Source organism: Calypte anna, chromosome 4B (genome assembly GCF_003957555.1).
Source record: "Calypte anna isolate BGI_N300 chromosome 4B, bCalAnn1_v1.p, whole genome shotgun sequence".
Taxonomy (NCBI): Eukaryota; Metazoa; Chordata; class Aves; order Apodiformes; family Trochilidae; genus Calypte; species Calypte anna.
This window is the reverse complement of record NC_044249.1, coordinates 16,230,089-16,252,249: the sequence shown is the minus strand read 5'-3', so window position 1 is coordinate 16,252,249 and position 22,161 is coordinate 16,230,089. Positions and strand designations below refer to the sequence as shown.

At 44.4% G+C, this 22,161-nt stretch overlaps 1 protein-coding gene across 1 annotated transcript in view; it reads left to right on the top strand.

Moving 5' to 3' along the window:
• FGFR3 (fibroblast growth factor receptor 3) overlaps positions 1-21,492 on the top strand; it is a 56,139-nt gene extending 34,647 nt beyond the window's left edge. Inside the window, 17 exon segments of the mRNA XM_030450673.1 lie at positions 1,445-1,568; positions 2,001-2,191; positions 7,110-7,254; positions 9,920-10,107; positions 10,970-11,115; positions 11,204-11,325; positions 12,242-12,352; positions 12,534-12,724; positions 14,024-14,146; positions 15,727-15,771; positions 15,773-15,798; positions 17,270-17,318; positions 17,320-17,349; positions 17,351-17,380; positions 17,382-17,410; positions 18,020-18,125; positions 18,217-21,492. Coding sequence (XP_030306533.1) covers positions 1,445-1,568; positions 2,001-2,191; positions 7,110-7,254; positions 9,920-10,107; positions 10,970-11,115; positions 11,204-11,325; positions 12,242-12,352; positions 12,534-12,724; positions 14,024-14,146; positions 15,727-15,771; positions 15,773-15,798; positions 17,270-17,318; positions 17,320-17,349; positions 17,351-17,380; positions 17,382-17,410; positions 18,020-18,125; positions 18,217-18,381 — 1,821 coding nt within the window. The 3' untranslated portion in view covers positions 18,382-21,492.
• Positions 21,493-22,161: the final 669 nt, after the last annotated feature.

The window sequence follows — 22,161 nt, the reverse complement described above, 5'->3', positions numbered from 1 at the left end:
GCACACCTGACCAGGCATCTTGCAAGAACCAAGGTTTCTGTACATGGCTATTACCTGTTACCTATAACATGTACATCCCATATGCTGTTGTCTGAAATGAAATCAGATGCTATATTCAGCAGTCTGAAAAGTGGGGTGTTCAGCAGTGCTATTCTCAGGAACACAGATCCATAGAGCAAGGGCTGTGTTAAAATGGCCCTTTTTTGCTTATCTTGCACCTAAGCTGCCTAGTCTTTCATGACTTTAAACCTTCTCTTTGCAAAATTCTGGCTTTAATTGTGACTTGGCCTTCTCAGAGTAAGCATGTGGATGCAATTTATGTGTCTCAAAAGAGGTTAAATGACTTCATATTTAAGTTCACCTGCTGCAGCAAGAAACCTCCAGGAGCAATTACACCCTTGTTTACTTCCATCAGCCCTTGACATTCTGTAGTGCAACTTTGTTGTAGTCTGCTTCTGTGTCCTTGGAGTCACCTTCAGAAATTGTTATTAGAAGTTAAATGTTCTGTTCAGGGCAGCAGAATGCATCAAATTAGTGTCCAGGGATTTGGAGAGTTTTTATATACTATGCATCCTACCAAAGTTATCTTTATGGTGTTGGTTACTTTCTGTGTGACTTCAAGATTTGCTTTTCATATCCGTTATTTCCTTTATAGTCATTAGAAACAAATGTTCTAACTGAGAGCACGGGGCAGCAGGTCAGGGTGGAGACATGGGTTGTGCTTTCCATTCTGCTGCTACCCAACCAGCAGCTCTGAGCATGAGCCACATCCTGAAAACCAACTGGTGTAAAACTTGGTGTCTAAAGAGCAGAGATGATCAGGCATCCTGGGGGCAGAACTTGAGGCTGAGCATGTTTTCTCATGTTCTTTATAGGGTATTTAAGGGACTACCTCGGTTGCAGACACTCATTTCTGTTCAGACAGATGCCAGACACTGCTGACTCCATAGCACACATCTTTAAAATATGTTAGAGATGGGGAAGAAGTATGATCTTTAGTGTTTCTAGTCATCTTATGACTTACATGTAGCAATTGGTAAAGCCCTGTAGATCAGAGTGGGATATTTTGAGCTTACAGTCTCTGGATCAGAGTAGCCTGGCAGAGTGGACCAGTGGATTTGAGTTACTTTAGCTGGTGCCTTCAGAAGCCATTATTCTAATGGGGAGATGCCACCTTCAGCTGTCAGGTGGTTTTGTTGTTGCTATTATTGGAAAAACAATGTTGTATATTCTCAGTGTTATATTTTGTTGCACTCTTGATTTGTTGGTCTTAGTCTTCTGTTGGTCTCAAGGCTTTAATGACCCTTGAAATGGATCCTTGTGATGTTCAGGCTTACTTTGGGGTCTGTTCGTGCTGTAAAATGTCATTGATTGTCACTGATCTGAATAATCTGGTCATGATGGTATTTGACCATGAGCTTTATGGTTTGATTTTCTCTTCCAGTTGCGACACCAGCAGTGGAGTTTGGTGATGGAGAGTGTTGTGCCATCAGATCGAGGCAATTACACCTGTGTAGTGGAGAACAAATATGGCAATATTAGGCACACATACCAGCTGGATGTATTAGGTGAGATTCACTGTTTTCCCTCAACAGCTGATCCATGGTGATGTTGAACAGGCACGTGATGGGATACAGGAAGCAGGATCTTGGTTTCTTTGCCAAAGGGCTGGATCACATGGCTTCTGAAACCAACAACAGGCTTCCTTTTGGCCAACAATTCAGCCTCAGACCTGTGATCAGTAAATTACTTAGCTGGTGTAAGGAAACCCAGAAGGAAAATCAGGGCTGAGATGCCTTCTCCACTCCCAAATGGTTCTTCCCAGTTTGGCTTGAGAAGTACTGAGTATAGTGGTCCCCACCCTTTCAGCACAAAGGGTGAAGACTGAGAGTGTGTCTCCACCCTTTCTGCTGAAGAGCAAGGAGATGAAGGGTTCAGAGGAGAATACTTTCTGGAAGAAGGACAGGTAAATTTGGTTTTCCCTCTTTTTATTCTTCCAGAAAGATCACCCCACCGACCAATCCTACAAGCAGGGCTCCCTGCCAACCAGACCGTGGTGGTAGGGAGCAATGTGGAGTTTCACTGCAAGGTCTACAGTGATGCCCAGCCTCACATCCAGTGGCTGAAACATGTGGAGGTCAATGGCAGCAAATATGGACCTGATGGGACACCCTATGTCACAGTGCTGAAGGTTGGTACATGCTCCTTTTTTCTTGGTCTCAACGTTAGAGAGATGGCAGCTACTTTTGGGGGATGGTTCTCAAAGAAATTCACTGCCATACTCATGGCAAGAGATATCAGCACTGTATAAAGGTGCTCACTGTCAGTGGAAGCCATGAACTTTATTTACATGCTTATAAATAAGCCCAGTGCAATGTGGACAAGAAGCTCCCAATAGAATACATTCAATGCCACAGTTCCTAGAAGGACAATGATGATTTAAATCAGATTTCTGGGGAGCTTGAGGCCTCATTTTCTGTAATTGTTTTGTTTCTGTAAGTAAAAAGTAATAAGTCAAGGACAGCTGTTGGGATTGTTGTTTCCTTTAAGCCAGCACAGTGGAATTACTTTGCTTTTTGGGGGGTTACGGCAAAAATGTCCTCAAGTTGATATTCCAGAGTCTTCTGTTTGCCAGTGATAATACAGCTACTGTAGTGGCACAGATAAACAAAGTAATTTTAAGAGATGATGCAACTGTGAGAAATGCAGGATAGTAAAAGAGAAGCTGTCAGATTGTGTTTGACCTAAAATGACAGAAATAACCCTTTTTTTACAGCTTTAATAGAGGTATTTTCAGGGCTTATTAAAATAAGAGTCCCACTTGAAACTCATTATTTCATTATCCAAGTAAACACCCTGCAGCATGCAGGTACTAAATAACCCTGAACTACCAACACCTGAGAGCCAAGATGGTCTTGTTCCAGACACTGACATGGGAGAGCTTTGCTATTATCCAAGCTCAGGAAAGTGATTTTTTGGACTGAGCACAAGCTCTCTTAGTAAGACTTTACTTTGCTAAAATACTTTTTGAAATGCGACTTCCAAATTACAGCCAGAACAATGCTAGGTTTGAGTTCCCTTCAACTTGTGGAAGTATAAAAAGTAGAGAATAGAAGAATAGTGAGTGAAAAACACATTAGACTTCTAAAATACTTGGATATTTTTCTTTTAATAATTAAAGGCATCCTGTGTTGGTGTTTATTAGAATACATGGGACCAAAAGAGAGTTTTTCTGGCTTAGCAGCTAGAGCTGAAAGCAGATTTTATTACTGCAGTTTCAAGCTGAGTTTTTTCATCTTGTGTATGGACATTCCCCTTGCACATCCTACTGCACACACCCTTCTTCTGGTTGTATGAAGTTTTAAAAAAATCCTACTTACCAGACAGCATTTACAAAACTGTAACTGAGCCAGATACATGATAATAAAAGCCAGAGACCCTGGAGATAATTACACAGATTGAAATAACAGATTGGTTGGAAGAAATGGCTGGAGACAGTTCTTAGGATTGGCAACATGTGCTTCTCGCAAGTTGATAAAACTCTTTATTTTCTCTCCGTCTCTCCAAATGTGTTTGAATTATGCATATTTGAATTTCCCCCTGGTTTCACAGCCCAGTACCAAGCTCTGAATAGCTGGCTGTGTCACATGCCATCCAGTATAGTCTCCGAGCTCCGTGTGTGGTCTCTGTGGGATAAAGTGCTACCTTTTGGAAGTTTGCAGAGCTGCTGCGAACAGTGCCTTGTGTCACAAGCACAAGCCCCCATTTTACTGTGGCAAAGAACATATAAATAGTCCGTATAAATAGTGTTTTAAAATTAAGTTGGAGCAGCACTGGGGTGGCTAGGTAATTAGAATTGCCAAATACCTTCTCTTCTGTGGACGGCAAAGGCTCCACATTCCTCGAAGGGGAGCACAGGCAGGCGTTTGAAAGCACAAGTTTTGTTTGGTTTTATTTTTTTGCTGAATAGCACCAGCACACGTCTATTTACTACTTCTGGTTAATCAGGAATGATTTGAATTGTGTTAATGCCGCCATCAGCACTAAGGCACAGAGCATTTCCATTTTGGGATACATCTTTTGTGCACCAGTACTGGGCCTCCATGGAGCTGTGTCAGGCCCAGCTTTGCAGAGATTTTTTTTTTTTTTTTTTTTTTTTTTTTTTTTTTTTTTTTTTTTTTTTTTTAATTTTCTTTTTCAAGTGTCTTGTGTGCTTGTTTTTTGAAAATAAAGATCTGATTAAATGATCTCACTGTCATCTTGGGGCCAATCTGTTGGCATTATATCGTTCCCCTTGTGCCGTGCAGCATTGTTGCTCTGACCCAGCATCCTGGCATGATGCTGGATGGAGCACGGTGCTGTTAGCAACCTTATTCTGCCCACAGCTGCTTTAGAAAGGGCTCTCTCCTGCCCAGTGTGGTGGTGCCTAGAGGGAGATGAGGCTTTTTTATCAGCCTGCCCTTTGCTCCTGCCTTCAGGAGATAGTGTGGAACATAGGAGCTGCTGTTGGGTAGTTTGTGTGTGGGGAGTAGCCCGGTCTCCATCAGAGCAAGGAGCAAAGAGAGGTGATCAGCACATCTAAACAGGGGGGTCAGACCCCATCCCAGTCCAGATGGATGAATTGAATGCTGTACTTTCAACCCATTTTTAAACAGCCTGACAAAACCAAGCCATCACCTGCATCAGTTCCTGAAAGCCTGGGCTAATTTGTGATCAAAGAAACCCCTTTTTCTTTATAGAAGAGCACTAAATGCATTCCATTTACTGAAGGGGGCTGGCAGCACTGTGCCCAAGCTTTGTCAAAGGCTAAATTCTGTGTTCTGCATTGAAACGGGCCTGGTTTAATTATAAACAAGGCAGCAACAGCAGGAAGGCCCATTTCTCCACTAGGCAGGACAGACAGACTTGCTAGCACATAAGCCTTAGAGGTGAGGTCAAAACTGGTGTTGTTTGTCATCAGACGTGGACATGGGAGCTTCTCTCCAATGCCACCTCTGGATTCAGTTCCTAATAACCTGGCAGCTCTGTGGCTTTTCATGGGCTGCAAGTCATATTGGCAGGATCAGGTCTTGAAATCAAAGGCATTGAGACTGACCTGAAAATTGTAAGACCAAAAAATAAGAAAACAAATTGTTTTGTTTTCAACTCCAGAATTAAAGCTGGTATCTTTTCTAGACTACTCTAGGCTACTTCTGAGACCACCCAAAACAGTTGTGCAATTTTAAAGCAAAATAAAAACAACTGTTTAGGGAAAAAACTAATGTGTTGTGGCAGCGTGGAAGGAGAGAAATAAAACCCTTGTTTTAGAGACTGAGGTTTGTTTGATTTATATGCACCACTTTATTTAGTAAAGATGAGTCTCCTATAAGCAGTGGAAAAAATTACAGCTAATTTCTGAAAGGCAAAGTCAGCAGCGAGTTTCAGACCGCCACTGCTTATATTTTGCTTCCAAATTCTATTTTGGAATCTGATAATTGAAACAGTATTTGCTGAGCCGGGTTGCAAACACAAATCTCTGCTTAAGCCCTTTCTCTGGTGCTCCCGTCTGCAGAGTTATTAAGAAACTGCAGGGCCTTTGACTGCTGTCAGATGGAGAATTAGGAAATGGGTCTGTTTTAAAAGAGAAATCACATGTGTGCCACTAGAGAAGGGAAGGGAGCTCACTTGCACGTGGTTTGGGGGCCAGACACAACTTTTCTTCACCCTGGTCCCGGGTTAGGTCTCTCACCAGAGGGTGAGCTGGGGATGCTGCCACAGAAAAAAAAATAGGGATGAACTGTCAGTCCTAGCTGATGTAGGTGCGATGGAGGTATTGTTTGGTTTACTGAAGTTCAGGTTTCTGTCTATTCCTGCAGTCTTGGATCAGTAAAAACGCTGAAGCCGATGCTAGCCTAAATCTGTTCAATGTGACAGAACAAGATGAAGGAGAATATCTGTGTAGAGCCAACAATTTCGTAGGCATAGCCGAAAAGCCATTTTGGCTCCACATTCGCAAACCAAAACCAGGTAAACCACAGACTCTGTCCCAAGGCCCTGGCAACTGCAAGAATGAGCTGTAACATTTTTAAGAAGCTAGTGATTAAAATTTCTATTCATTTCGTATTATACCCTGTCAACTGACGCTGAATGGCTTTTATCTTATTTTCTTGCTATTTTTTTTTTTTTTTTTTACAAGAACGTAACGCCTATACAGCAATTGCCATGGAAAAATTCCCACAATAAAATGACTGTCAAATTTTGCTATCAACTCTTCACACTTTTCTTCATTTTCTCTCCTTTAAATTGAGTGCTGATAACAGAATTGCATGTTAACGACCTGTGATGTTAAAAGCTCTGGAAAACCAGGCTGTTTCAAAGATTCACCTGTGAAACTGATACAGTCAGTACACAGATTTCTGTCCTTTGGAGAAGGAATGGTGAAATAAATATCAACATTGGCTCATGCAAGCAAACATACTGAATAGAGAGTAGCAGCAATCTCCTGGGCTTGGGGGTTTGACTCCAGCTTGGAGGGTTTGGCTGCTGTATTGCTCAGTGCCACTCCAGAATAAAGTTCCTTAGAGGTACCTTCTTGTAATCAACCAAAGCTATATTAGAGCATCAAGGGCTGTGTAATGAATATATGACTTTGAGATGCTCACTCTGAAAAAATTATAAAAAAAAAAAATCCAAAATTCTATGGAGTAGTGAATCAAAATGTTTGTATGTTCCTCTGATCAGCACTTGAGTCATTCCCCACTACATCTCTCCTTTCTTCCTGTCTTTCTTCTTTCTTCTCCCCAGTCCTCTACTCACCTTACTAACCCAAAGTCAGTCATATTGTGGGGGCAATTTTTCATTTGGATGCTTTTGCTTGCATGCTTCTTTAGTGGGACAGAGTAAGAACCTGGTGAAGGGAACTTTTTTTTTTGCTTTTGACTACAGGTTGCTGAGGGGAATGAATAAATAAATGTGGAAGATGGGCCATTGGAAAAAAAAAAAACCCAAAACCAACAAACCTACCTTAATCTGCTTTTGAAATTTGCTTGTGGTGTCCTCACACTTGCTGGGAATGTGGCTTATTCTCTTGTTTTCCTTCTTCCTATATGTGTGTGTTTTTTTCCCCCTAGACGGCAGGTGTTAACACAACGGATAAGGAGCTAGAGATTCTGTACTTGCGAAATGTTACTTTTGAGGATGCTGGGGAATATACTTGTCTCGCAGGGAATTCTATTGGGTTCTCACATCATTCTGCTTGGCTGACGGTGCTACCAGGTATTTCCTTCTGTGCTGGCCTCTCCCTCCTTCCTTCCCTCTATGAGGTGCTCTGACGTTTTTCATTAGAAATGCCAAGTTCCTGCAGACCATCCCGTGCTTGGAAGAGGGCTTGTTATCCAGGGAGGGCTCTCCTCTGGGATTTGCTGTGCTGTTGTTAAATCTGCACAGCAGAAGGCCTCTGATGTTGCATATTCACAGCTGGGAATTTTTAGATTGCATCTCAAGATAAATTTTTGTAGTAACAGTACAAAATGCCCAGTATCTTTTTTTTTAATCCAGATAATAAGGACCTGTTCACAGCCTCTTTGTTAGGAGACTGTTAAGTGCCAAAATGAGGAGCTTTGTCTTGTTGGACTACCAGTGGGATAAGGAAACCTCCCCATCAGATGATACAGGGTACCTAAATTGTACGTGGGCAGTGGATTGTCTTATAAAGGAACCCTTCTGTCTTAATCTCATATCCCAACCTAAAATGAGATGCATAAGTGGTTGGTATGAGCACACCCTTCCCTGCCTGTAGCGTTATTTCCGCTTCACGGATGAACAGGCTGAGATAGTGATCTCAAACAGAAGGTCGAGGAGAGTCAGCTGTGGAGAGAGCCCAGGAGTCGGGGCTCCCAGGGGCATTGGATGCTGCCTGCTCCAGCTGTGGCTGATGAAAGCTGCAGTGGGCTTGAAACCCGAGGCCAGAGTGACCTCAATTTTGTGGTCCTTTCATGTGCAAAGCTCTCATTGACAATGAAGCCAGTGCAGAGTATGCAACAGAGAGGGGTCTGCTCTCACAGGGAGGGGAACAAGGCTGTGCTGTCCCTTCACCTGCAGAATCTGCCTCCAGCTACAGGAGAGGTGTGAGCATGGTCCAGGAAAGCACCAGCAATATTCATGTCAAACCTCACAGGTGCTGTGCCTTGCAGCTGGTGCAAGAACACACCTGGAGTATGTTCATTAGACTCTTACTGAAAGGATACCAAAATCCTGTATGTCCTGCTTGGGCTCACCCAGCCATGGACCACATTTGGGTCCGTCTTGAAACCCATCCATCTCAGGATGTGTTTAGGTACTGGAAACTTTGGCATTTCTAAGCCTGGCTTTTTCTGTGTGGGTGATCTGGATGTAATCACATTTGCCAGGGCTCAAGAGGGTTTCCTTACACCCAGCCCTGCTGATGGTTGGATCTGGTGGTCTTTTCTGTGTTTATTTGCCAGCTGATCTGATCCTATTTCTGCTTCTGCTGTCCACTGGATGGGAAATTGTTTCCTTTGGCTAGAAGATTAGTGTCTGTTCTTTTGAGAATCTCCTGATACTTTCTTATCCAACTGCTATGCTGTTTTTAAAATGTATGATCTCACCCCTCTTATTCAAGCAAAGAATTAAGCAGGAGAAAACCCACCAAAAAAAAACACTGAAGTGGAACTTTATATTGAAGTCAGACACGGTGCAGGGCAGACCCCTGGAGCAGCAAGCCCTGAAGCTCTGCCCACAGATAAAGTGGAAGATGCAGCCCATCTGGGAAACCTGTGCTTGTTAAACCCCTGACCACACCATGGAAGGAGAGACATGGAGCACAGGGCAAGATGGTGTGAGCCAAGGCACCCACCATAGTGCCTGATCACAGGATCTGGTGACCCTTTCCCGCAGGAGAAGGTGGTCTCTTGGCAGTGGCAGGCCCTGTGCAGCTGACACAGGGGCTGGGGCAGTCCCCAGTGTCACCCCCAGCCTTTTTTCACTGGACACAGCCACCAAAGACCTGATTCAGAGCCTGCTGCAGCTGCCAGGGTCAAAGCTCCAGCTGCTTGCCAAAGATGCTGCTTTGGGGCAGCAGAGATGCACACAAGCCATTAGTGAGCTGACCCTGCCAGCATGACTTCATTATAAAGTTTCATACTGCTGACTGTTCCTCTGACACCAGCACACCTTTGGGGGGCTGAAAATCAGTCCCACTCTGGCTCCTTCCTCTGGTCTGCATGCCTGACCTGAAAGAAACAAGGGGAGAAACACAGCTGAGCTTTGAGGTCCCAAAAAAAGTCTGGCTGTCAGGCAGCCGCTGCCGATGGGCTCATGCCATCACCATCCTGATTCAGTGACCACACTGGGCCAGGCCTCTTCCCAGAACTGAGTTTTCACAAAATAATTATATAGGTTGCTCCCCAGAGGCTTTTTCCATGTGTGATGCCTTACCCTGGGTGCCATTTGAGCCCCTTGGTCCCTCAAGGCAGGCACTGGTCTGGTGGAAATCTTTGCTGGAGAATCTGAATCAGCAGCAAACCCCAGTCCTGCAACCTTTGCACATCCCAGACATCCATCTCTGTGGTGTGGATGTGTGGAGAAAGCAAGATCTGGGTCAGAGGAACAGCACAGACATGTGAGGATGCCTCCATCCTAGAGCAGTGATTTTCAACCTGTTGACTGAAGGCTCATAGAAACCTTGGGGCTGCATCAAAGGACAGTAAAATTACCCTCCAAAAGGTAAACTGAGCTAATATTGTAGCTACAGCCACAGGTAGAAAACCACTGGCCTAGGAGAGTCCGTGTCCACACTGAAGTCACTCAGAAAATTGGCATAGCTGAGCAAGTCCTCCCCAGATTCTTGTGCTGCATATGTGTAGTTGTGTGGAGGCAGCTGCCTGCCCCATCCTGACTTCCATCTCTTGTCATCCTGTAGCAGAGGAGCTCATGGAAATGGATGATTCGGGCTCAGTGTACACTGGACTTCTCAGTTATGGAACTGGCTTTTTTCTCTTCATCCTCGTACTGGTTGTTGTGATTATCTGCAGGATGAAAATGCCAAACAAAAAAGCCATGAACACCCCCACTGTACAGAAAGTCTCCAAATTTCCACTCAAGAGACAGGTAACAGAAAGTAGATACAAGATTCCTATTCCACCCTATTCTTCTTTTTGCTTTGCCCACCCCCATCCCCCACCCCCTGCAATTTTCTCTCCAGGTGAGAAGCTCTATCAGAAAAACATTTCCCAAGAGGGACATCAGTTGGCTGCAGCCTAGGATTTTAACCCCCTTTTATTACTCTGTTTCTGTTCCAGTGGAGCAGTATCTGGTGGCAGCTGACTCTGGTTCATGAGCAGCTCCTTAGCAGCCGTGTTTCTTTTGCCCTTCTCCAAGAGGGTCTGTCAATGCACCCATGGATCATCTTGTGGGAGATCAGTTTAGTCCAGGCTCCCTGGTGGAGCAGGAATTTGGGGAGCAAGAGCATGTTTAATTGTGCTCTTATTGGGGACTTCAGCCAGTTCTCATGGAGGTGGGAATGGGTCCTCTTTCCATACACAATTAAAGAAGCTTTGCTGTGTGTAATTGCTGAGGGGCAGGAGCAAAAAGCACCATGTAAACCATAAAGTAAAGGATGCAGATTTCTCAGCCTTGGCTGCAAGCTTGTGGTGGGCATATACAGGGTCAAAACAGAATTCTCTTCATAGCCTGTACACACTGTGGAGATGTACGCAGAGCAAGAGAATGGAGTATACCTCCTGCCTTGTTGGAGGGCACTGGCTGACCTGTCCCTCCTTTCCACCAGCTCAAAACCTGATCACAGGTGCCTAGAGCAGTTCTACAAGGATGGGGCTGGGGGGTGGGATTTCCCATTTAGAAATCACCAGAAAGATGTCAGTAGGCAAAGGTAGCTCAAAGCCCCTCAGTGATCACCCTCTGCCCTAGGAATACAGTTGGCAATAACACTTCATTTGCTCTACCCAAGCAGGTGTCATTGGAGTCCAACTCTTCCATGAATTCCAACACACCCCTGGTCCGGATCACACGTCTCTCCTCCAGTGATGGGCCAATGCTGGCCAATGTCTCTGAGCTGGAACTGCCTCCTGATCCCAAGTGGGAATTGGCACGCACTCGGTAAGTCAACCCCATGGGTCAGGGTCCCTTTGCCCCCCAGGAGTGTCACCACCCTGGTACCCACTGACACACTGGCTTATTCCTACAGCCTGACCTTGGGGAAGCCGCTCGGTGAGGGCTGTTTTGGCCAAGTGGTGATGGCGGAAGCCATTGGGATTGATAAGGACAAGCCAAACAAGGCCATCACGGTTGCTGTCAAGATGTTAAAAGGTATGGGGAGTCCACAGAGGGCAGAAGAGCATATTTTGCTGGGATTTCCTTTCCTTGTCTCTCTTTCAAGTCTTTTATACAAACAGACACAATAGAAGAAAGCAGGAGCAGCCTTTCTTCCCCTTCACCCACATAGCCTGAGGAAGAGGGCTGTCTCCTTGGAGAGCACCTAAAAGAGCAAATCCCATCAGGAAGAAGGAATGGGAATTAACTTAATTCTCTGCCAGGGGGTAATAGCATCCCTGAGAGGAAAGGGAACCCCCTTCACTTCCAGCCAGCTCTGTGAAGCAGCCTGCTCCTTACTCCTCCCACAACCAGCACTGCCTGTTCTAGGAAAAGCTTATGCAGCAAGCTTAGGTGGGGTTTGCAGAAATTCAGTTGACAAACTCCTTCTTGAGGAGTTTCTTCATTGAAGAAATTTGATCCCAAACCCCTGAGAGATTAAAGGGAGGCCAGAAATGGGGGAGTTATTGGGCATCTTCAGCTGAGTCTGTTTCCCATCCTTCCCCTGTGTGCAGTAACCACAGACAATGCACAAACAAAACCCCCCTGAGGAGTTCAGCTCGGGCAAACAGGGTGGATGCTCCCAACAGTGAACAGTGTGGGTTTGAGGTTACATGGGGCGACATCTTTAAAAAAGTATTTCTTATCAGAAAAGGCTTCTTTTAATTTATATTTCCTTTAGTCTATTCAGAAATTGTTTTTGGAAGCAGAAACATTTCCATCTTTCCAAAGCAAAACATTATTTTGGGAAGGTTTTCTTCCAGTTTTAATTAATCTTCTCAAAGTAGAATAAAACCAAACACTGTCATATTTTGGGTACTATTTCCCTATCAAAGCCCCACATGGCTAGGCAGCAATAGTGTTAGCTACTTCACAAAATACTTTCTTTACTTTCTTCTCTTGCTTTCCTCAGATGATGCCACAGACAAGGACCTTTCTGACCTGGTCTCTGAGATGGAAATGATGAAAATGATCGGGAAGCACAAAAATATTATTAACCTCCTTGGTGCCTGCACTCAGGATGGTATGTAGCAAAGCAGCCCTGGTTCTTTCAGGGCCATGGGAAGCTCAGGTTCAACTGTCCCTTTGGGGTAATTCATCACTGGCTGCCCAAAATGTTACAGATGAGATTTCAGCTTTCATCCTGGGCCCCAGACAGTGTGAGCTGTTCCTCCACTGGATGCTGATGGTGCTCTTGCTTGCAGGACCTCTCTACGTGTTGGTGGAATACGCTTCAAAGGGGAATTTGCGGGAATACCTCAGGGCACGTCGCCCACCTGGCATGGACTATTCCTTTGACACCTGCAAGCTGCCTGAGGAGCAGCTGACATTTAAAGACTTGGTTTCCTGCACCTACCAAGTGGCCCGTGGCATGGAGTACTTGGCATCTCAGAAAGTGAGTTGAGAAACCTCATTTGCTAAGAGCATCAGTCAGACTCCTGTGTTCAAGGGTATGCAGTGCTCTGGGTGCATGGAGGACAACTCTGGGCAAAATCCTGCATGTTTCTCCCTTCCAGTTTTTCAGTTTGAAGTATCTTGGGTTTTTGCAGAGGGCTTCATTCATGTGCAGAAGTCGCCCTTTGCCAGCTGCATCTGTAAGCCACACAGCTGCACAGTGTAGGACTGCACTGGCTGTCACCTGCATGCCCAAAATGCAAATAGAAGCACAAGCAACCTTCAGCTTGGTGCATGTCCTCAGGAGCTCAGCCTCTACCTCTTGTAGAATTAACTGGCTTTCAAATGTGCAGTCCTGAGGCTTGGGCAGCAGTGGTCAAGAGTGAGTGTCACACAAAGTTGTGACTTTCCACTACAGGAAATGTTGCTCTAGACAAGAGTCGGGAGCTGCACACACCCCTGTCACCCCCATCTCCCTCCTGAGGCTGCTAAAGCTGGAGAGCACTGGTGAGGAAGCTGAGGCCCACATGCTTATGCCTCTCACCAGCACGTGTAGGTGTGGTGGTAGTGAAGCTCAGTGGTGGTGGTGCCCAGGATGCTCCCTGTGGAGCACTTCACTGGCACTGTGCCCGCTGCTGCGTTTGCTTACACCATACTCTGGGATTAGTCCTGATTTACCCTGACGTCAGCAAGTGGAGAATCAGGCTTTTGAGTTCAGGAAGCTGTGCACCTGCCAGCATGACCAGGGTCAAGGAGGACCAGGGTTAGACCAAGCTCAGTTTCAGGTGTCATTTGTGTCACTGTGTCCAGAGCTGAGGGTGGATGGTTTGTGGTGGCTTTAACCTCCCTGTCTGCACAGTGCAGGCTGACATAGCTTCTTTCTCAGCTAACAACTGGGATGTATTTTGGATGCACTGGGGATGCCTTCGTTTGAGGAATTTCTTTTTATTTGAACACCAGCCTGCACTCTTCTTCCTGGAGGAAGCAGGGCAGAAAGACAGCTTCACGTCCCAGTAGGCACCCACAGAAGAGAAGGAGGGTTGGCTTTGTCTCCCAAGGGGATGCAGAGATGTGTGGCTGTGTCAATGCTAAAGGGCTGCTGATTAGGTGTTGCTAAGAGGTAGCTCCCACCGAGCATGCATGATGGGGCAGTGACACAGAAAGTGAGGAGTTAAGCAGTGCCCACAGCTTTATGAGCTTGGGAGTCAATGAAACGCAGCTCATAAACCACGCGGTGCTGCTGGTTCCAGGCACAAGCAGCTAACAAACCCTTATTTATTGACTTGCTCACCTTTCACAGTGCATTCATCGGGACTTGGCAGCCAGGAACGTGTTAGTCACTGAAGACAATGTGATGAAAATAGCTGATTTTGGCCTCGCTAGAGACGTTCACAACATCGACTATTACAAGAAAACCACCAATGTAAGTACAGAGCTGCCAAGCACGTGAAGTTCTCCTTCTGGCAGGGAATTCAGCCATCCCTGCAGCAAGTGGCCCTTGTTCCACATCTCTTTTTATAGAGGAGCTTAGTAGCAAGAAATCTGCCTGTGGCCTCACCTAGTGTGAGGGCTGTAGATAGACTGCTCGCAGTGGTCCACCCAGCATCCATTTTCTTCCTAAAAGATACTGGTGGTGCTAGCAGCAGGTTGAGATGTCCCACCTCTGTCAAGAAGGCCCTAAACTAAGAAATACCAAGTTTTTTTTTTCCCTAAAGGGTAATGAAGCACATTCCAGTCTTCTCTGCTATTGCACAAAAGGTCTCAAGGACCTAACCTCTGGTCCCACCAGAGCCCTCAATAGCAGAATATCACCATTTGTATTTCTAGAGTTATGTGGCTTTTCATGCATTTCTCTTTGCTTTTTGCAACAGAGATTCTTGGCTCCATTACCAAGGGTTAGAAGATTGTCCCCAGCTAGGGCTGAGTCCCTGGAGCCATCTATAGTTTCTGAAGAGATGAGTTTAGAAATGAAGGGCTGGAGAGAAGACCTGTGTCTTGGTTCAGAACCCTGCAGCAGATATTGATATCTTAGCAAAAGCTGCAATTCCACCACCATGTGAAGGTGGCAGTGAAAGGTTGAGGGCATTGTGACTGCAAGGGGTCTAAATGTTCAGGACGTCTTATAAAGCCCACACTGATCCTCAATATAATTCAGTAAGCTTTCTTCATTGCAGGATTTCTTAATCATAAATTAATAATAATTCTTGGGAATTTTAAATCGTAAATCAGATGGATTTCTCTTGTTTGAGCTGTGTTGGACATCTGAGAGCATAATCCCATTTGTGGCATCCTGCCTATCCAGACAACATTTCTGGATGTCTCCTGCAGTGAGACAGGGGGTCAGGACAGATCCATCCCATAGCCAAATTATGCCTCAAACATGAAGTAGTCCTTTCTGAGTATCTCCAGGGGCCAAGCAAATTCCAAAAGAATTATGATTAATCTCGTCTTTATTCCTCATATATGATAGCCCATGTTTATGACCCTAATGTAGGATGTAAAGCTGGGATCAGGCTTGCTCCTTTAGCCTCCAGCAGGATCAGGATTTGCATCTCAGTGGATCTGGCCCTTGTATTCACTGCCGGGAGTTTCCCCTGGAGTTCATCCCGAGCAGAGTTTGTACTTGGGGTCAAACTGCTTCTTCCAGCCAGGGACTGCAAGTGTTGTGCTGTGCTCTGCTGCACAGCTCACGGCATTTCTGAGCAGGGGATGCTATTCCCATGCAAAGATTTAGATGCTCTGATATGTTAAACCTGCCTTGGCAGTGAAATGCTGTCCTCTACAGAGAATATTTACTGCAAAGACAGTCAGTGAAGATCCAGGGATCAACTGCTCTAATCTGTTTATATGTGGCCACTACTGCTTTGCCCAGTGACCGGGAAAGGCAGATGTGGCTGTTTAATGAAAATGTTTACAAACTGGCATTAGAAAAGAAGATTCAGTTGGTGCCATTGTGGCTGGGGGATATGCTGATGGATGTTCCCATTGTCTTCCTAATTACAGGGTCGGCTGCCTGTGAAATGGATGGCTCCAGAAGCCTTGTTTGAACCGGGTCTATACTCACCAGAGTGATGTGTAAGCATACCCATCCATTTTTTAAAAAATAAAAATTTCAGGGAAATCAATACCTGTAGTACCTCAAAGGCAAATGTTCTGCTAACACAACAGGACTCTCACTGCGCGGTGCCTGCGGGATGCAAATAGCAAATGAATCAAACTCCAAGCTGCAGCTTTGCAACACAGGTTTTATTTTACTGTTATCTTGTTGCTTTCATCTGAGGACCTCTAGAGAGCTGCTGCAAAATCATTGGAAGGCAGGCAGGTATTTCTTGCCCAGTTTATAGATGAGGAGATTGATCCTCATCAAAAAAAGAGCCAAAAAAAGTTTGTGAAAAAAAAACCAAAACCTCCATGCAAAAAAAATTACCCTTGGCTTCCTCCATGCTTTGGCCCCAGACAGTAACACTTCATCTGACTACGTGGGATGAGCTTTGAAATACTCTGTCTGCTGTTAGCAGCCTTGACCAGAGAATATTCAACAAATATATTCTGGGATTAATTTTGCCGCTTCATTTATTTGCCTTTGTTTTGCTTAGTCCTGTCATGTCTGTTTTAGTGCCTCTGCATGGTAAGCAAACAGCAGAGCCTGCCTTACATGTAAATCTGTGTCACATCTGAACTTCAGCAAGGGCTGAAGGAGCTCAGTGTACATGCCAGATTTTTTTAATTCCACTATCTGGTCAATAACAGCATTTTTACAGTAATTCAGCAGCCAGCCCTGCGTGCTCCTCAAGGCTCTCCGCATGCAGTTGGAGAAATGAATCTTTCTATTTCTGTATTTTTTACCATAGTTTGGCTTTTCTTGATCTTAAATCATAGTTTCCATGCTTAGGTAATGCTGCAGTGGGCATGACAGAATAAATCAAAGCTAGAGAACAGGAGAGCAAGCGTGCATGAAAGTGAAACAGAGACCAGATAATCTCTGTTTTTAAAAAAAGAACATGAAGAAGGCAAAAGATATTTTTGAAGAAGAGAACTTTTTAACCAGAGCACATCTGTGGGGCTGGAGTGTGTAACATTTAGTGCTCTGCTGATTTTTGTTGGGGTATTTTACTCCCAGCTTGGCCAGTGAAATGAGTGTTGTAACAAGCAAGTTTTGGTATCAGCTTGCACAATTAGTGGCCTGTGGTTCCAAGCCTGCAATTCAGTGAAGCTGTGCATGAATAATTTGATTTGTTCCATTCAGTGGAGCTGGTGGAAGACTTAACAAAGAGCTGGGGGTAATAGATGGGCTGTCACCTATCTGATTAAATGCTCATTTCAAATTTCAGACTTGGGTGCCTGGGATTTCTTTGCTATTGAGTTGGATCAGCAAGAGATCTCCAAGTAACTAGTAAAAATGGCCCAGGCAATTAGTCATGCTATTGATGACTTTGTTAGCTATGCATGGCTGCACAGGAATAAAGCTGAGCTGGGGAGGAAGGGATGTGAAGGGGGCTTGGAAAAAAACCTCATTGAATTTTAAAGATCTTTCTTTGGTTTCCAGCTGGTCTTTTGGAGTGCTACTATGGGAGATCTTCACTTTGGGAGGGTCCTCCATACCCGGGAATTCCTGTTGAGGAGCTCTTTCAAACTCTTGAAGGAAGGCCATCGGATGGGACAAACCCGCAAACTGCACCCATGATTTGTGAGTGTGTGGTGGGGGAGTGACCTCCTTGGCTGCTCCCACTTCCTTCTATGGCCAAATGCCACTCCAGGCACCAGTTCCCAGCAAATAAACCACCCCAGGTGGGACACCCTCTCATGAGACTGTGGAGGTGGCAGTAGGTTTACCCACCCCAGCACCTTTCAGCTCAGCCCTTGGACTTGGTTGGTGGGTGGCAGATGGGGGTGCAGCTGTGTCATCTTTAGGATGGTTCCTTCTGCTTTGAGAGTGTGGACACACTTGAGGGGAACAGTAGTGAGGGCCATGGCTCTGCAAAACCCTCTCTCTTCCTCTCTCCTCCTCCTCCTCCTCCTCCTCCTCCTCCTCCTCCTCCTCCTCCTCCTCCTCCTCCTCCTCCTCCTCCTCCTCCTCCTCCTCCTCCTCCTCCTCCTCCTCCTCCTCCTCCTCCTCCTCCTCCTCCTCCTCCTTCTCCTCCTCCACCTCCTCCTGACCATGCACCAAGGGCCACCATGGCTGAAGTTGCATTGTCCATCTTCTGTTCTCTCAGGCAATTTTGGGATGGGTGGGCAGGCAGGTGGGTGCCATTTAGCTCCACCATGGCTGACGGTCTCCTGTCCCCTTTTCTCCCAGGTACATGATCATGCGGGAGTGCTGGCACGCCGTCCCATCACAGCGTCCCACCTTCAAGCAGCTGGTGGAAGACCTGGACAGGGTCCTCACTGTGACATCCACCGATGTGAGTGTGTTGGGGTGGACATGGGGAGGGGGAGCCTCGATGTCCCCAGTGGGGGGAAACCCCAGCACTGATGGGTTTGTCACCCTGGCAGGAGTACCTGGACCTCTCGGTGCCCTTCGAGCAGTACTCACCAGCTGGCCAGGACACCCACAGCACCTGCTCCTCGGGGGATGACTCTGTCTTTGCACATGACCTGCTGCCCGATGAGCCTTGCCTGCCCAAGCACCCCCCCTGCAATGGCATCATCCGGACGTGAGGACACCCTGGATGGATGGATGGATGGATGGACGGACGGACGGACAGACAGATGGACAGGCGGGCAGCACACTGCCCACGGAGGTGCGAGGGTGGGGCACCAGGGATGAAACCAGAGTGAAGGATCTTCCAATGGAACTGCGTGGTGGTGCCTGGAGAGATGTCTTGTTGTCAAGCTGTTCAGGGTGAAAAAAGAAAATTTAACTTTTTTTTTTTTTACTTTTTTTTTTTCTTTTCCCATTTGCTGTATAAAAAGTCAAGAAGCACTGTTTGTCCTGAAGGAACTAATTTCTTGCCAAGATGATCTATCATATATGATTATTTTATTTTGGGGTTTTTGGTTTGGTTGGTTTTTTTTCATTTTTTTGAGGATTTTTTAACTCAGCAGAATTTTGAAACTGGAGGTGCTGACCCCTCCAGCCTTCGTGCTTGCGTTTCGAGTGCCAGAGTAGCCGTTCTGTGCCTGCAATACGAAGAAGAGGAAAAAAAAATCTTCCTTTTTTTAAAAAGAAAAAAAAACAACACAGAACAAAAGAAAAAAGTGTAAAGAATGTAGAAATTCTTTGCTTATGCAATCTGTACATGAACCTTTTTGGTGGAGCTGAAAAGCCACGTTGCCTGCAGGGATTCATATATTTATAAAGATATCTATATTTTTGTTGTCGTCGTTTTTATAGCATCATGATCGTATTACCCAGCTGCATAGAAGGTATCCTTTTTTGGAAGAAGATTTAAAAAAAAAAAAAATTTAAAAAATTAAAATGCAACCCATCACGGAGAAAGGAAATAATAATAATAATTAAAAAAAAAAAAAAGATATCTGAAAAGAGACATTCAAGTCATCTGAAATGGCAGTGCTTTGGCCTGGCTCAGCAGCTGCTGGTCCCTGCACGGGGCAGGGGGTGTTGGGGCTGAGCCAAGGGGGGGAGCAGCCCCCAGTGGTGGCCATGGGGGTCCCCAGGCAGGAGAACATCACCCATCCGAGAGGAGACCTGCCCACATGGCATCTCAAGCCACAGCCTGACCTTGGGGAACAGCTGTTTGTTTTTTGGGAGGAAGGGGGGAAAAGGAGGGGGTCATGTTGTTGCTTTTGGGGGGTTTGCAGAGTTCTGCTTGCCAAGGGGCAGGGGGAGGGCAGCAGCCCCTCCACCCACCCCTCCACGCCAGCGGTTTGGCTCCATCTACGTGCAGTGACTCGGAGAAAGAAGTTACGGGTACCTGTAGGCAAGAGCCTTTAACTTATATCAAAAAGGTTTATTCCAGAGAATCTGTGTATATATCTATAAATATATCCTGTATATATATATAAATAAATATAGAAAACCAGAAAAAAAAAAGAAAAAAAAAGAATGTATAGTACTAATGCAACGTAAAGCAGTACTGAGAGAGTCTCAAAATATGAGCATTGCAATCTAGGATATACTGATCTGGGCAAAAGAAAAGATTGTTTGTTTGTTTGTTTGTTTGTTTTATATCTTCACAGTTTTGTTTTAAAAATTGTACCTTAACATGTATATTTGTAAAGCTATTTATAGACATTAACATATCTGTTCATTGGTTTAAATAGCGTAGAGTTACTGTAAACTTTAAATTTCACCGAGTTTAAGGGTGGGTTTTTTAACTTATTAAAATGGAGAAAAAATATATTAATCAAGTTTTTCTTTTGTGTTTATGGGAAATATTGAAAGAATGTATAGGTGTACAGTCCTTTAACAAATTACATTTAATGTTATAAATATATATATATATATATATGTATTCATTTTAAAAAAATATTAGTTTATCCTGGATTGCAGTGAGCAAAAGCAAGTTTATTTTTCAATACATCAGCAGTGGTTAAAACCAAACAACTATCAACAGAGAGATGATTTTTACATGTTTCAGAAAAACAGGGCCAAGAATTCTTCCATCAGTTTAACCACTCTGCATTAAGGGGGTGTGGGTGTTTATTTTTCTATTTTCAAATGAAGGTATTCTTTGTGGTCGATTTAATAACGAGTATGCAGCAAAGTGAAGTGTTGACTTTGGATGATGCGGGGCAATTTTTTTTTTTCCTTTTTGCCCATACTGTTGTATTTTGGGCTTCAGAAATGCCATGTGAGCAGAGCAGCAAAGAGTGACACTGTTTGCAGGAGAGGTGCAGCGACTGCGTGTTTTCATTTACATTTAACTCACTGGAAAATGCCAGTGATACCTGATTTTCTGTGTTCAAAATGCTGTGCTGGTTTTTTTCCTCAGAGTCCTGTAGCAGTTCAAAAGCACAGGAATGAACAAGGGAATTCTAGTGTGGATCAAGCTGACAAGGGGGAGAGGGATTTGGGCTTGGATTTTTTTTTCTGGGTTGTTTCTTTTTGTTTTGGGGGGGTTTTTTGGTTTGGTTGGTTGGTTGTTTTTTTGTCCAGAAGACTTTATCTACTACCACGAAGAGGCAAGGTACATTGCATCCTGAATTCTTTCCTTTCCATTTTTCTCTGGTGCATATTACATATCATTATTTCAGAATAACAGGATGACAGCATCTCATTTTAAGATTTTTTTTTTTCTTCTTAGAGCCACAAAATTCTTATCCTAAAATAAATAATTTATAGTCTGAGGTTATTTCAATGGAAGTTTGAGAAGGTAGATTTCTATAGATTTTTGTTTTGTTTTGTTGGAATAAAAAAAAAAAGAAATTTTTGGTATTTTCTTACAAATGTCTGCTAATTGTGTACATTCCAAGTACTCGAAGCGTTGAGTTTTCCTGTACTGAAAAAAGAAAATGTACAAAACTGTGCATGATTTCAAATGTTACTAGATATTATAAATATATATATAATTTATTGAGTTTTTACAAGATGTATCTGTTGTAGACTTGTTGACTTTAACATTTCTTATTCAATGCTTATATAGTTTTATAGCCTGGACTATTATCTTTAAAAGCTTAAAAAAATTAAATTTTCCAATTTTGTTACATTTTATACTGTTGATGTTACAATCCACAGGTTTGCATAGTGTGATTTTTTCAATGAGCAACTCTGTTCAGTTTATTTTAATACTGTATTTCTGTGCCTGACAGCTGCAGCTGTCAAAGGTGTGAGATGAACACTAAATAAAACTATTCTGCTTTTGTTAACATGGCAAACTTACTTTTACAAAAAAAAAAAAAAAAAAAAAAAAAAAGCAAAAAAGAGTTGTTAAATTTTGGGGTTTATTCCCAGTTGTGAGGGTCCTTTGCAAAACCAAGTCTTCCAGGCTATGGGGTTTGTGGTGCCAGGAAGATATTTTTCTTTTTACATTGCTGCTTAGTGAGTCCTGGCCAGCACAGGTTTTATAGTCATAATAAATTTATAACAATTTTGGATCAAGGACAGCATCATTTATTTGTTTGTGGACATATTTATATCCACGAGCTATTGTGTACATGGAGGTAGAAAGGTTGTTAACCCCTGTTAATCTCTGAGAGGATTAAACACATAGCAGCACCACAAAGGCAGGAATTTCTCCTTAAACCTCTAGATGGATTTCATCCTGAGCAGGATGTCCTCCAGCTTGGTCTTCGTGGTTCTTACAGGGTTGCATTCAGCCCTTCAGATGCTGGGGGAGGTGTAAGGTTCACAAGAGGAGATCAGCACCAGGCTGGGCTGGGCACCAGGGACCTCATCCTGCCCAGCTCCCAAGGACCCCAGAGAGCCCAAGTTTTGCTGCAGGAGGTGAAGCAAGGGAGCTCTAAATCCTTGCTTTGAGAGGAGCAGACAATGCAAGGCAATCCTAACAGCACTTCTATAGAAAATTAACAGTGCTG